The 15,306-nt window shown below is 42.7% G+C and overlaps 1 protein-coding gene across 1 annotated transcript in view; it reads left to right on the forward strand.

The window, feature by feature from the left end:
• Positions 1–15,306, forward strand: part of CRTAM (cytotoxic and regulatory T cell molecule) — a 34,369-nt gene that overhangs the window by 8,999 nt on the left and 10,064 nt on the right. Inside the window, exons 2-5 of the mRNA XM_011926990.1 lie at positions 2,518–2,664; positions 4,179–4,331; positions 6,465–6,608; positions 8,243–8,404. Of these exons, the coding sequence (XP_011782380.1) occupies positions 2,518–2,664; positions 4,179–4,331; positions 6,465–6,608; positions 8,243–8,404 (606 nt within the window). The remainder of the gene's footprint in view (positions 1–2,517; positions 2,665–4,178; positions 4,332–6,464; positions 6,609–8,242; positions 8,405–15,306) is intronic.

Genomic DNA, 15,306 nt, shown 5'->3' on the forward strand with positions numbered 1-15,306 from the left:
TTCTGGGTGTTTTGGGTGACTGCCTCAACAGGAGCCTAGTGAGATGTTACAGCTCAAGGGTGAAACTCTGGGCTTAATAGAACAAGGAAGTCCAGAGGGTGGGTGGTGATGCAAGTGAATGTCCCCCTATGCTCTCACCAGCTCTGATGACATGTGAGTCCCCTGTCCAGTGCAAAGAGATATATTTTTGGAGGGACATTGACAAACTACAGTATATTCACATGTGGCTGTTGGGAAGTGGTGAAGAAATGCTAATGAAACTAAAGGCATAGTTTCTTTCATTATTTGACCATGCTATGGAAAAGACATTTATCTTCAGAAGACCCAGTCCGACTAAGGGCATAAGGGCTTGGACACAGTGGTATGGTAGAATGTCTTCTGGAAGTCTTTAAAAGTGAGATTGATACTCATCTTCCTGTTCCATGTGGTTTTTCAGCAGCAGAGAGTTGGTCCTAAGTATCTGAGGAGCAGCCACAGAGCTCTGGAATTTTATTCATTACACTGCAAATGTGGGCTCTGGGAACAGGATGCTCTGAACACTTAGGCCTGGGGTCAGGAGAACCGATGTGTGGGCCCCAACAAGAATTCCGAGTTAATTAGTAGTGAATGAGGCCAGGACACAAACTCCCCCAGTGAGTCTAACGTACTGCCAAGGTGGAGGACCACTGGCTTTCCCACCTTCTTAATATGGATGTGATGAGGACACAAAACAGGAACTTAATGGCTTTTTAAACCTTTATTATCAGCAAAAATCCCTTAGAAGAAATTCTATTGTCTTTCTCTATTAATATCCTTATTACTCAATTATGGATTGATGTCACAGAGAAGAGTATTTCCAAATGGCCAAACCTAAGCAGAATTCTGGCCTTATGCCCCAATGCTTTTTTTTGGAAAGCACAGATCTCTTTTTATTGCCTCCTTGTTGTTCATTTTGGTATTGGTGGATGATATGGGTGTTTTTCCATTAGAACTTCAGCAAACAGTTTCCCATGAAAGCTTACAGGAGTACAATACAATAATTCTGGGTTAGTTCTGCTAGAGGCTAGATTCAAATTAATGACCTAGGAATGGAACAAACAAAAAAGTAGACACCAATTAATTCCCAGAGCTCTCCAAAGCACTTTTCCTAACACTTGAAATTTATCACAAGAAAATAAACTCTCCTGGTTTCTTTTTTGTTGTTGTTGTTAAGGTTTAAGATGATGCAGTAAAACTTGTTGCATTTGCTATTCATAATTTATAGCCCCATGGTATTCTTCTGTTTATAAAAGTGTTTTATACCTTCATTGATAAGAGTTGCCTTTTCCTCGGGAAAAATAATTTCATTTATAATATGAAGGAATAATGAATGGCAATAAGCATGCCAAATCAGCAGGAAGGCCAGTTTATTTTTCCATCAATTTCTTTTTTGGGGAGATAAATGTGAGCTACTTAGAACCAATTGTTCATCATTCTCTGGGGGTTGTGATTCGGAGAAATTAGACTCATGTTTGTCTGCAGAAAGCTCAGCTGTGGAATACTGAAACGAATGAAATCTTAGAACATCCTCCCTCTGGTGTAGAAGCTCTGGGACAGGTGGGGCTTAGCTACTTGCCCTGAACTCCGCAGTTCACAAGAGCACCATGATTACAACATTCTTTCTTCGAATCCTAGACACACAACTTGAAGGTACTAGATGCTGTTTTATAAGCTGAGGCCAGAAAGGTTGCATTTTCTGGGGTCTTGTGGCTTAGATAGGCTGACGTAGTTACATAAGCATGGCCTTTGCCATCCACAGCCCTGGGTACAGATCCCAGCTCCATGACCTCTGTGACCTTGAGCCTCTATTCCCTGGTCTGTAAAAGTGAGCACAATTCTTCCTTTCTGGGGTTAGTTTGAAAATTAAATTCCAGCCGGGCGCAGTGGCTCACACCTGTAATCCCAGCACTTTGGGAGGCCGAGGTGGGCAGATCACTTGAGGTCAGGGGTTTGAGACCAGCCTGGCCAACATGGTAAAACCGTGTCTCTACTAAAAACACAAAAACTAGCCAGGTGTGGTGGTGCGTGTCTGTAATCCCAGCTACTCAGGAGGCTGAGGCACAAGAATCGCTTGAACCCAGGAGGCGGAGGAGGTAGTGAGCCAAGATCACACCACTGTACTCTAGCCTGGGCAACAGAGCAAGACTCTGTCTCAAAAAAAAATTAAATTCAATACAGGTAAATGGCGTGGCACAGTTCCTGGCATATGGCAGAGCAAGTGCCCAACACCGGTTGAACTGGAGTTCGACCTTCCCCTTCTTTCGTCAAAATCCTACCCCTTCCTTCAGACCTGGTTCCAGGGTCCCTTTCTTCAAGAGATGTCATTACTGCTCCTGCTCTCAGTTCTTCCCTCTCCCCTCCCATTTTGTTTGTATTTGCTTATTTTTTTGGTTTCTAGAAGAAATAGATAATACATGATTGAACGAATGAACGAGACAAAATCCCTGAGACAGTGTGGCCACCCCGGGCCTGACCGTCCCCATTTCTCTTCCTCCGCAGAGGCCTCTCTGACTAACCACACAGAAACCATCACCGTGGAGGAAGGACAGACGCTCACTCTAAAGTGTGTCACTTCTCTGAGGAAGACCTCCTCCCTCCAGTGGCTGACCCCCTCAGGGTTCACCATTTTTTTAAATAAGTATCCTGGTAAGTGAAAGAAAGAAAGAAAAATGCCACCAGACCTCAACCTGAGGGATTTTCCAGCCGGACAGGTTGGTGGGACAGAAAGCCTGCATGAGTCACCCAAGGGGTGAGCTCAGCCCACCTACTGTTACACGTGAATCACGCCTCCAAAGCCTGTTATTATAGATGCGGTGGCTTGCTGGGGGCAGGAACTGTGAAATGGAAACCCCACCAGAATGGTTGTTAAAGGGGGTTCAAATTACAAAGCACGTTTCCATGTCCCCACTCCACACTCACATCACTTTTTCACTCTCAGTAACCATCCCACAACCACAGCACAATGACAGACAGGCAGCCAACTGACTGGGAGCTTGGTCCTCATGCAGCCACCACCACCCCCCCACATAGGAAGCCAGCTGCTTCGTTTTCCATCTGAGCAATCCAAAGGCACATTACAAAGCTCCCTTCCAGATAGCTCTTCTTCTCCTGTTGGTCTTAACACAAAATCAAGATTTTTAAGCAATAGAAACAGACAGGATGTATTAATGTGGAAATGAGGACAGTCTTTTCTCTCTTCACAAACACACATGAAGAAAGTACAAGATGTCTTGAGATGGAAAAAGACTCTTAAAAATCTCTTGGGTTCATCTCTTTGACATTAGGCAGGGTTTTACTAAACCCTAGATCATTTTACATCTTCATTTAATATTGCTAACTCCCAAACACTTGGAAAAGTCTAAAACACATTTCAATCTTATTTACAAAGCAGAGCCTCTTAAAACATGTCATGCTGGCTGGGCGTGGTGGCTCATGCCTGTAATCCCAGCACTTTGGGAGACCGAGGCGGGCAGATCATTTTGAGGTCAGGAGTTCAAGACCAGCCTGGCCAACAAGGTGAAACCCTGTCTCTACCAAAAATACAAAAAACTTAGCTGGGCGTGGTGGAGCACTCCTGTAATCCCAGCTACTGAGGGAGGCTGAGGCAGGAGAATCACTTGAACCCAGGAGATGACAGTTGCAGTGAGCCAAGATAGTGCCACTGCACTCCAGCCTGGGCAACAGAGTAGGACTCTGTCTCTAAAAAAAAAAAAAAAAAAATTGTGATGCTTTAAAAGCATTATTAGATACTGATATGTTAACATAAAGAAATATGTTATTTCAAGCTAAATCAACTAGTAATACTAGATTCCAGTAGAAGTAAATACTAATTGTTAAAAGTTCTGAGAGAAAAACATTTTAAATAGAGATAATTCTGTAACATAATGCTTTTTGCTGTTTTGTTTCTGGTTTCAGTAAACTAGGAGAGGAGGGACACTCTCGGATTTCTGCAGCAGAAATCCGATTTCTGCAGCTTGATCTAGCTCAGTGATTCCTCACCTGGAATGATCTTGCCTTCCAGTGGACATTGGACAATGTCTGGAGATAGTTTTGATTGTGCCAAATGTAGAAAGTGGGTGGTGCTTCTGGTATCTAGTGGGTAGAGACCAAGGATCCATCAGATACCTTCCTCATAACAGCTCTATTTCCCTCTTGTACAGCTTTTAAAAATTCCAGATACCAGCTTCTCCATCACTCGGCCAATCAGCTCTCCATCAGCGTGTCTAACATAACCCTGCGAGATGAAGGCGTGTACAAGTGCTTACATTACAGCGACTCTGTGAGCACAAAGGAAGTGAAAGTGATAGTGCTGGGTAGGTACCTGCAAGTAAACCCAGTAGGGGAGCAATATGGATAGGAACACGATACATCATTTTTAAACTGAACCTTTTAGTTTCAAAATGTTGCCTAGAGCAAGGCATTGCCTGGGACACCTCTGCCATCTTGTATTGAAAGGAAACAGAAGAGAGCATTTTGAGAAGCAAGCCCTAGATTGAACTGTGAACTTGTGAAATTTGTCTTTGACAGCAACTAAATTTTCTCTCTGGGGAACTAAAAGAAAAGAACATTAATATCTGATGAGCTGCAACTATGTGCCAGGCACCATGTGAGGCTCTAGGGAACCAAAGATGAATTAGGCATGATCTCTGCCCATAAGGAGTTTGCGTGCCAGCTCGGGAAGCAAAACATGTATGCAAATGAAGTGGAACCTCGTGACAGCAAATCCTAAGATAGAATGAATTCAGATGTAGCTGCACTGCTTGATCTGCTCAAATCCTCTCTGCCAAACAATTCCTCTTTTCTGTAGGAGGGTGGGATTAGGAGGTGCAGATAAGAAGTGACAGCCTCCTAATTGCCTAGGACTTACTCAGTTCTACAGATGATCAACTGTGTCCAGTATGTGTCTTACTATCCTTACTCATTTTGTCTTTTGTGGCAGAACAGACTGATTAAAAACATTGCTTTTTATTGATCTCTGAGTAACATCATCCCACATATCACACAAATGAATGTCTTAGACTTCTCTTGTGGAATGACTGCAGTGTGGTGCCTGCCATACGGTAAAAGCATGATGGGAGAGTAGCTGGGAAGGAGTGGCTGTCGAGGGGGTTTTGAGAACCACTGTGACTCAGCTCAATGTTGTTTTTTTGTAAGGGAGCACACATCCTGGCTCGGCTGCCTGTGTGCCCTTCTGGGCTCTCATAACACCCCATGCATACTCTGTCATTGCCCTCAACACATAACCTTTTCATTAACAGTTTAGGGGCTGAAGCTACCACCAGACTATTAGCTCCTTGAATCATATCTTTTTCATCTTCCTATTGCCAACAAGTAACACATCTAATGTATATTTGGAGCTAAGAAGGGCCTTTACAAGGTCTTGATGGCAGATGGGGGGGTGAGTTAAGTAAACGGGGAAGAGTTCAGTTCTGGACCGAAGTGGAAGTAGAATGGGAAAGAGGAAGAAGCAAGCCTAACTAAAAAGTGTTTCCAAGACAGAGGTATAAAGAAAAAGGACGAATGTGCCCTTTATAAGATAAACGCACCTTTTTTTTTTTTTGAGATGGAGCCTCTCTCTGTTGCCCGGGCTAGAGTACAGTGGCGCGATCTCGGCTCACTGCAACCTCCCCTTCCCAGGTTCAAGCGATTCTCCTGCCTCAGCCTCCCGAGTAGCTGGGACTATAGGTGTGCGCCACTATGCCCAGCTAATTTTTGTATTTTTAGTAGAGATGGGGTTTCACCATGTTGATTGGCCAGGATGGTCTCGATCTCCTGACCTCGTGATCCGCCTGCCTCGGCCTCTCAAAGTGCTGGGATTACAGGCGTGAGTCAACTCGCCCGGCCTCATATATCACATTTTAAGAATTGTTGCTACATTGCTTGTTTGGGAATTTTCAGAGACTAACAACACACTGAGTAATACACATTCTGGCTTCAGCCAAAGTTGCTTTGCAAGCACACAAAAGCCCTGGAACATGACTGTACTCTGTAACAGATTAAGTTAAAAACATGGGCCGGCACAGTGGCTTATGCTTGTAATCCCAGCACTTTGGGAGGTGGAGGTGGGCAGATCACTTGAGGTCCGGAGCTCGAGACCAGCTCGGCCAACATGGAGAAATCCCGTCTCTACGAAAAATACAAAAATTAGCTGGGTGTGGTGGTAGGCGCCTGTAATCTCAGCTACTCAGGAGGCTGAGGCAGGAGAATTGCGTGAACCTGGGAGGTGGGGGGGTTGCAGTGAGCTGAGATCGTGCGTGGGGACGTGCGTGGGGACGCACTCCAGCGTGGGCAACAGAGGGAGACTCTGTCAAAAAAAAAAAAAAAAAAAAGGCCCATTAATTAGAGTATACCCTACAACAATCACCTACAGATTATTAGGCTCTGTGCTATGTTGAGATATGCAGACTCATATCTAATTAAACACAGAAAAATCCATTTTCTTCTAGCAACTCCTTTCAAGCCAATCCTGGAAGCTTCAGTTACCAGAAAGCAAAACGGAGAAGAACATGTTGTACTCATGTGCTCCGCCATGAGAAGCAAGCCCCCTCCACAGATAACCTGGCTACTTGGGAATGGCCTGGAGGTCTCCGGTAAGTGGAGAAATGGTTCTCTTCTTTGTCTTCCTTCCTGCTCAAATTTCCAGGGGATTTTTAAATGTTTTGGCACCCTCTAGTGGCAGAAGATGCCAGAAGACTCCATTTAATATTCTATTAGTTCTTTTCCAGACAAATTATTCTTACAACCAATCAATATTGTGCCTTAATCTTGAAAGGCTAATCACAGATAATGCAAATATTTTTGTTTAAGACAGGTAAAAATCTAAAGTGAACTATAATGACTTCTTCAAATTTCACAAAAATTTCTAAAATAAGTAAATACAGAAGTATAGTATCTCAGGCTGGGTGCAGTGGCTCACACCTGTAATCCCAGCACTTTGGGAGGCCGAGGTGGGCGGATCACCTGAGGTCAGGAGTTCGAGACCAGCCTGACCAACATGGAGAAACCTCATCTCTACTAAAAATACATAATTAGCTGGGTGTGGTGGCGCATGCCTGTACTCAGGAGGCTGAGGCAAGAGAATTGCTTGAACCAAGGAGGCGGAGGTTGAGGGGTGAGCAAAAAAATCACACCATTGCACTCCAGCCTGGGCAACAAGAGCAAAATTCCATCAAAAAAAAAAAAAAAAGAAGAAGAAGAAGAATTATAATAGCTCTGAGCATGAACTTTTTCCCAGATATAAAATTGAAAATACATTTAACATAATATGTATAATTGAAACAGATATGATCTTCCCTATATTGTATAGTACTATATTGTGTCATACCCACAAGGACAGATTAAAAATATTCTTGTAATAAAGCATCTAAAGGTTGAGCCTTTGAAACAGAATAACTAATTAATCATGATGCCTGGGTACTGTTTATAGTTTGCTTACATTTCAACAGACATTACCTTTGATATCTATGTAATGAACAATTTTTTTTTTTTTTTCTTGAGATGGAGTCTCACTCTGTCTCCCAGGCTGGAGTGCCGTGGCGCGATCTCGGCTCACTGTAACCTCTGCCTCCTAGGTTGAAACGATTCTCCTACCTCAGCTTCTGGAGTAGCTGGGATTACAGGTGCCTGCCACAAAACCCAGCTAATTTTTGTAGTTTTAGTAGAGGCGGGGTTTCACCATATTGGCCAGGCTGGTCTTGAATCCCTGATCTCAGGTGTTCCACGGCCTCCAAGAGTGCTGGGATTACAGGTGTGAGCCACTACGCCCGGCCTGTAATCAACATTCTTAGAGTTGCAAAGGACCCTTTACAGTTGAGAATACTGAGGGTCAAATGGAGTTCTAGAGAGAAAAGACCTAAACCTAGATCTGATTCCCAGTGCAGTGCCAATTCTGCTTCGTTATAAGACTTCCCCTTTAATTCGCTTTATTCGTATAACCGGAATAAGGTCTTGGATCTTTGTGTTTCATAACAACATCAAGCTATCCTTCTTAAGCTTTGAATTTTTTTTATTTCCAGTAGTGAAAACTTTGTAGAAAACCGTCATCTACTCTCATTCATCTGTTTGCCTTTGTGACCAGAGCCAAGCCTATACAAGGGAACTGGCTGAGGTTAGAATGAGGTTAGAAATCTAATGTTTGCCATGAAGTCAAGGTCCTTGGCCTCTAGTAGAACCAACCTCATCCAATAGCATTAAATAGCCGTAACCTCTTTAAATCGCTATGCAGGTGGAACCCACCATGAATTTGAAACTGATGGGAAGAAATGTAATACTACCAGCACTCTCATAATCCACACTTACGGCAAAAATTCAACAGTGGACTGCATTATCCGGCACAGAGGCCTGCAAGGGAGAAAACTAGTAGCACCCTTCCGGTTTGAAGATTTGGGTAAGAAGAACTAATGATTCTCTTTAATAATTTTTGATTTACTTTGATATTATGCTATCAAACAAAATTAAATGCAGTGGGCAAAGGCCTTCAGAGTGAGATTACTGCCAACAAAACTCTTCCTAATAGCAAATTCCTGTACTGATTGAAATTTCTCCAGGTGAGTGACGGAATTTCAACTATTCCAATGTTCAAAAGAACCTCAGTTAAGCAGAAAGCCTAGCAGAGCGCCATATGCAAATAGTGTTATGCTGGCTTTTTGATAATGACTTTAAATAGTTCTATTGCCATTGTGTTTTGGAGCAATCATATGAATCATACTACATCTTTGTACTTGACCCAGAAGGAGATAATATTAGCTGAAATAAACCGAAATTGTCAATACCATTTTATGTCAATACGAAACACACAGTTACATGAAGACATAATTCCTGTTATTTATTTTATTCTTATAATTGCTTTGAAGATTTTAGTTTAACCATGTTAATATTCTGAGTTGAACACCATTTTAAATATCCAATATTAAATGTGAAGAGGAGTTGCCTCCATTCTCAGAACCTCTATTCTATGATTCTTTCCCCAAAAGTCCAAGAAATAATTTTAAAACTGTCCACAACTCTTTGAGCCAAGAGGTATCCTTTAAGATGCATGAGTCCTGGCCGGGCGCGGTGGCTCAAGCCTGTAATCCCAGCACTTTGGGAGGCCGAGACGGGCGGATCACGAGGTCTAGGAGATCGAGACCATCCTGGCGAACACGGTGAAACCCCATCTCTACTAAAAAATACAAAAAAAACTAGCCGGGCGAGGTGGCGGGCGCCTGTAGTCCCAGCTACTTGGGAAACTGAGGCAGGAGAATGGCGTAAACCCCGGAGGCGGAGCTTACAGTGAGCTGAGATCCGGCCACTGCACTCCAGCCTGGGCAACAGAGCGAGACTCCATCTCAAAAAAAAAAAAAAAAAAAAAAAACCAAAAAAGATGCATAAGTCCTGTAAGAAGTTTGCAATTAGTAGGACTCTGAGTTTCATTGTTTTACAAGGTACTTCGTGTAATCAATTCCTGAAGTATAAGGATTTACTCACATTAGTGAAAGAGGAAACTGTTGCATGACAATGCATTTATTGAAAAACTCTTTTATCAAGCTGATGCTGAAAGTCAAGCTTGCTTAGGAGAACCTCGCTGTGGGAAAGCTGCCATACTGCCCTATGGGGGCTGTGGCTGCGGTTAACAGGCCCCCTCTGACTACCACATACTTTCCACGGGTCACTTTCTCACCAAACCAAAAGTAGTCATTGCAGAAGCTGCACTGTAAGACCCATGGACTCACAGACTGAGCTGCACAGTAACCTTACACAACCACCCCCGCCCCGCTGTGAGTCATCCCCACCCCACGCCCCCACCTCCAGCAGCAGAACTGAAGCACGGGGCCTGTGGGGGATGAGGCTATATCTAAAAGCTTCCTAAAGACATTCAGATTCTTCAATAGGAGAACCAACAATGTTGGAAAAAAATGCATTCTTAATTTTCAGCAATTGTTCAAGCCATCTACAAAAATTACTATGAAGGGGGAAATGGCAGTTCTCCTCCCTTATGGCTATAGCGCTACATGACTCAAAATTATAGCTAAAGATGTTTTTAATAATAGGCTAAGGCCAGGCATGATGGCTCACGCCTGTAATCCCAGCACTTTGGGAGGCTGAATCGGGTGGATCACCTGAGGGCAGGAGTTCGAGACCAGCCTGGCCAACATGGCGAAGCCCCATCTCTACTAAAAATAAAATAATTAGCCGGGCATGGTTGTGGGCGCCTGTAATCCCAGCTACTTGGGAGGCTGAGGCACAAGAATCGCTTGAACCCAGAAGGCGGAGTTTACAGTGAGCTAAGATCATACCATTGCACTCCAGCCTGGGCAACAGAGCGAGACTCTGTCTCATAATAATAATAATAGGCTAAGACTTAATTTTTATTTGTGATCTATTTGCTGTACTCACTGCCAGATCTCCAAATAGTACTCGAAGAGAAACGCCAGCATCAGCTATTGATGGCTTCCATTAGTTCACTGTTTTTTCCATTTGGCTAGCTGCTACTATATTGACATACAGATGCTACATTTTGTTCACCCAATTAGGAAAAAAATATTACTAGCTGAGGATTCTTTAAAACACATTTACACATAAGAGTTCTGACCCCTTTCATTCCTATGCTCTGCACGGAAGGACCTGGGGAAAGTGAGGGTCATGCCAGCACCAGGACTAGAGTGGTCCTGAGGAAAGAAGTGCCTTCCTCTGAAAAAGCCACAGTGTGACGCTTGGAGAAAGACAGCAGAGCAACAGGAATAGATTTTTGAATAGGCTATCTTTGGTTTTTTGTTTTGTTTTGTTTTTTGAGACAGGGTCTCACTCTATCACTTAAACTGCAGTGCAGTGGTGTGATGATGGCTCACTGCAGCCTCAACCTTCCTGGTTCACAATCAGCCCTCCCACCTCAGCCCCCCAAGTTGCTAGGACTACAGGCATGCACCACTACATCTGGCTAATTTTTAATTTTTTGTTGAGACAGGGTCTCCCTATGTTGCTCAGGTTGGTCTCAAAAGTCCTGGTCTCAAGCAATTCTCCCTCCTTGGCCTCCCAAAGTGCTGGAACTACAGGCATGAGCCACCTCACCCAGATTTCAGAATTATCATTTATTTATTTCTTTTTTGAGACAGTCTCACTCTGTTGCCCAGGCTGGAAGGCAGTGACACAATCTTGGCTTGTTGTAACCTCTGCCTCCCAGGCTCAAGTTGATCTTCCTGCCTCAGCCTCCAGAGTGGCTGGGAGCACAGGCATGAGCCACCACGCCCATGCCCTGCTAATTTGCATATTTTTTGTATATGGGGTTTCGCCATGTTACTCAGGCTGCTCTTGAATTCCTGAGCTCAAGCGATCCCCCAACCTCTGCCTCCTTCCCAAAGTGTTGGGATTACAAGCATGAACCACCACACCTGGCTCTTTTTTCTTTTCTTTTCTTTTTCTATCTTTCTTTCTTTCTTTCTTTTTTTTTTTTTTGAGACAATGTCTCCTTCTGTAGCCCAGGCTGTAGTGCAGTGGTGCAATCACAGCTCACTGCAGCCTCTACCTCCCGAGCTTAAGTGATTTAAGTGATCCTCCCACCTCAGTCTCCTGAGTAGCTGGGACTACAGGTGCACACACCACACCTGGTTAATTTTAAAGTTTTTTATAGAGACAGAATCTCATTATGGTGCCTAGGCTGGTCTGAGCTCCTGGGCTTAAGCTATCCTCCCTCCTCGGCCAGCCAAAGCACTGGGATTAGAGGCATGAGCTACTGCACCTGATTTATTTCATCTTGTTAGTATTTAAAATGAGGAATCTTGGTTTTCTATTACTTAACTGGGGATAGGATTTTTTAAATATTTGAAAAACAGTTCTCAAACTTTTGGATTTCAGGACATCTCTACACTCTTAAAAATAATTGAGAACCCCAAAGAACTTTTACTTATGTAGGTGATGTCTGTCAATATTTACCTATTAGAAATTCAAGCTGAGAAATTTAAAAGATATGTATCTGTAAATTTATTTTAAAATAATAAATCCACTGCATGTTAACAGAAATGGCATATTTGTTTTATTTTATTTTTTGAGATGGAGTGAACTTATTTTTTGAGATAAGTGCAGTGGCCGGATCTCAGCTCACTGCAACCCTGTCTCCTGGGTTCCAGTGATTCTCCTGCCTCAGCCTCCTGAGTAGCTGGCATTGCAGGCACCTGCTACCACACCTGGCTAATTTTTTTGTATTTTTAGTAGAGATGGGGTTTGCCATATTGACCAGGCTGATCTTGTACTCCTCACCTCAGGTGATCCACCTGCCTTGGCCTCCCAAAGTGCTGGGATTACAGGCGTGAGCCACTGCACCTGGCCTAGAAATGACATATTTTAATGAAAAAAAAAAAGGCATATTTTGTAAACTGAAAAGATTAGTGTGAAAAATGTCATTTTTTTTACACTTTGAAAATCTCTTTAATGTCTGGCTTAATGGAAAACAATTAGGTTCTTGTAACTTTTGCATTCAATCTCTTCCAAAATGTTATTTTGCTTTAAATAAAGACAGAAAAATTTAATCTCACGTAAATTTATAATTGGAAAAGGGTAGAGTATTTTAATAGCTGGTTCACATAATTGTGGATGTTCCTCTTTGATGTTACACCAAAACTCAACAAGTAGTAGTTTCTTAAAGATTAGTCACTGGGCCCATGTCAATGAACTTTTCATACTGTTGTATTAAAATCCACTGAACTGTCTTGCACTTTGAATAGAACTTTTACCCAGGCATGATTTTTCTAACATTATGTGTTAGTCATTTGGAAAATACTGATTCACTAAGATCTACAGAACTTTCAAATGTTGACATATTTCAGCATCAGAATTACATTCATTAATATCACCATTGATCTCATCAGAAGTCTTTAAGCATTTGGAGGTTGTCAGGCTCACACTGGTGGATACAAGTTGCCCAAAATTCGAACTTTAAGTGTGACTATTGCAACTGAGAAAGTAATTTTTTTTTTTTTTTTGAGATGGAGTCTTGCTCTTGTCGCTCAGACTGGAGTGCAAAGGTGCTATCTCAGCTCACTGCAATCTTCGCTTCCCATCTCAGCTCACTGCATCCTCCACCTCCCAGGTTCAAGCAATACTCCCACCTCAGTCTCCCGAGTAGCTGGGATTATAGGCGCCCACCACCGTGCCCAGCTAATTTTGTGTTTTAGTAGAGTCAGGTTTCACCATATTGGCCACGCTGGTCTCAAACTCCTGGCCTCAGGTGATCTGCCTGCCTTCGCCTCCCAGAGTGCTAGGATTACAGGTGTGAGCCACTGTGCCTGGCCTAAATTTTGAATGTATTTTCATTTTAATTAATTTTAATTTAAATAATCATTGGAGCTAGTGCATACCGTATTGGATAGCAGAGGTCTACAATATTCTGACCAACTAGCAAGGTAGATCATTATGTGCCAGTATCCACCTAATCAAAACAACGTTCAGTCTAAACGCAATAGTTTGCTAGCTCGTTAATTAACAGGATAAATCAAAGTAAGTGAAGAACCTAGTTTTAAATACGTGTAGATAAAACTTGTTTTGTACATAAACATAATTTTCTGAATTCACATAGTATATACTATGTTAGAAGATTTTAATCACTATTGATAAATTTTATTCTATATGTCCCCAGTGATGTTCTTCTTTTTTAAAATTTTGAGACACGGTCTCACTCTGTCACCCAGGCTGGAGTGCAATGGTGTGATCACGTCTCATTGCAGCCTTGACCTCTCTGGGCTCAGATGATCCTCCTGAGTAGCTGGAACTACAGGGGTGCACCACCATGCCCAGCTAATTTTTTGTAGAGATGGAGTCTTGCCATGTTGCCCAGGTTGGTCTCAAACTCCCGGTCTTAAGCAATCTGACTGTCTCAGTCTCCCACAGTACTGGGATTACAGGCATGAGCCACTGTGCCCGGCCCCATATTCTTCTTGTTCCCAGTACTTCTATTTGACTAGTATTCCAGCTTTTCCCTCTTTTCATTGCCAGCAGCTCTCCTCTTTCTTCAATTTTCTCTGGCACCTGTGTGGTCAGAGTTCATTTTAGTCTTATAGTCTATACTACTAACTCTATAACGTTTCCTTAGTAATTCTTTCTTTCCTCAGAGCCGTTACACACAATTCAGGTATTTTTATATTTTTCATACATTTTAAATGTTTGATCAACCAGATACATTTTCAAAACCATGGAAAATTATTTGATTAAATAAACACCAGGAAGCACTCACAAATTTTATAAAAAAATGAACCACCTGTGACGTGTGAGTGTATATATATATATTATTATTTTTTTTTTTTTTTGAGAAGGAGTCTCCTTGCTCTGTCACCCAGGCTGGAGTGCAGTGGTGCGATCTCGGCTCTGCAACCTTTGCCTCCCAGGTTCAAGCAATTCTCTTGTCTCAGCCTCCCAAGTAGCTGGGATTACAAACACACACATACCACCATGCCCGGCTAGTTTTTTGTATTTTTAGTAGAGATGGGGTTTCAGCATGTTGACCAGGCTGGTCTTGAACTCCTGATTTCAGGCGATCCACCCGCCTCAGCCTACCAAAGTGCTGAGATTACAGATGTGAGCCACTGCGCCTGGCCGGACATATCAGTATTAGTATTTGTAAAATGACAGGCATAGTTGTTACATGCTTCCCGGATGTGGGTCTGTTCAATGACTGGTAAAACCTATACTAAGCTGACCCTCTGGAAACATTCCTAAGCATTGATTAATATTATACAATAACATGTAGCATTGTGCTTAATAAATAGCTAGGCATTGTACTAAACATGTTATATAAATGAACTTACTAACTCTCACGAAACACTCGAAGAGGTAAATGCTGTCAGTATCTCCATTTTACAGATAAGAAAAAAATAAAAGTGTTAGAGAGATCTGGTATCTTGTCCAGCTCATTCAGGAGCAAGTAAATAGCAGCACTGGAATTCAGCCCAGTCTGAGGCTGATTCCAAAGCCATCTAACTAATAGATAGATAGATAGGTGGATGGGTAGATAAACAGACAGAGGGATTGATCGATGGAATAGAAGGACACAGATAAAAATAGTGAATACCCTTTGCCTAGCACTGCCACCACACAGAGGTCCAGCATGCTGTGCTTTAAACCAGGCAGGTGAGCAGATGGACACTCAGTGGGATACAGATTCAAAAACCAGAGCAGGAGCCGCAGAACACACAGTTCTGGGGTTTCTGCACAACCTCTACAAGCAGGTAGCCGCCAAATATATTCTCCAATCTCTTTTACTGAGCATAATGTGGGTAAAACTGCTCTCCATAGTAGCAGAATTTTGTTTTTCCCCTTTCTTAG

The sequence above is a fragment of the Colobus angolensis genome, unplaced genomic scaffold (assembly GCF_000951035.1).
Source record: "Colobus angolensis palliatus isolate OR3802 unplaced genomic scaffold, Cang.pa_1.0 Scaffold7, whole genome shotgun sequence".
NCBI lineage: Eukaryota > Metazoa > Chordata > Mammalia > Primates > Cercopithecidae > Colobus > Colobus angolensis.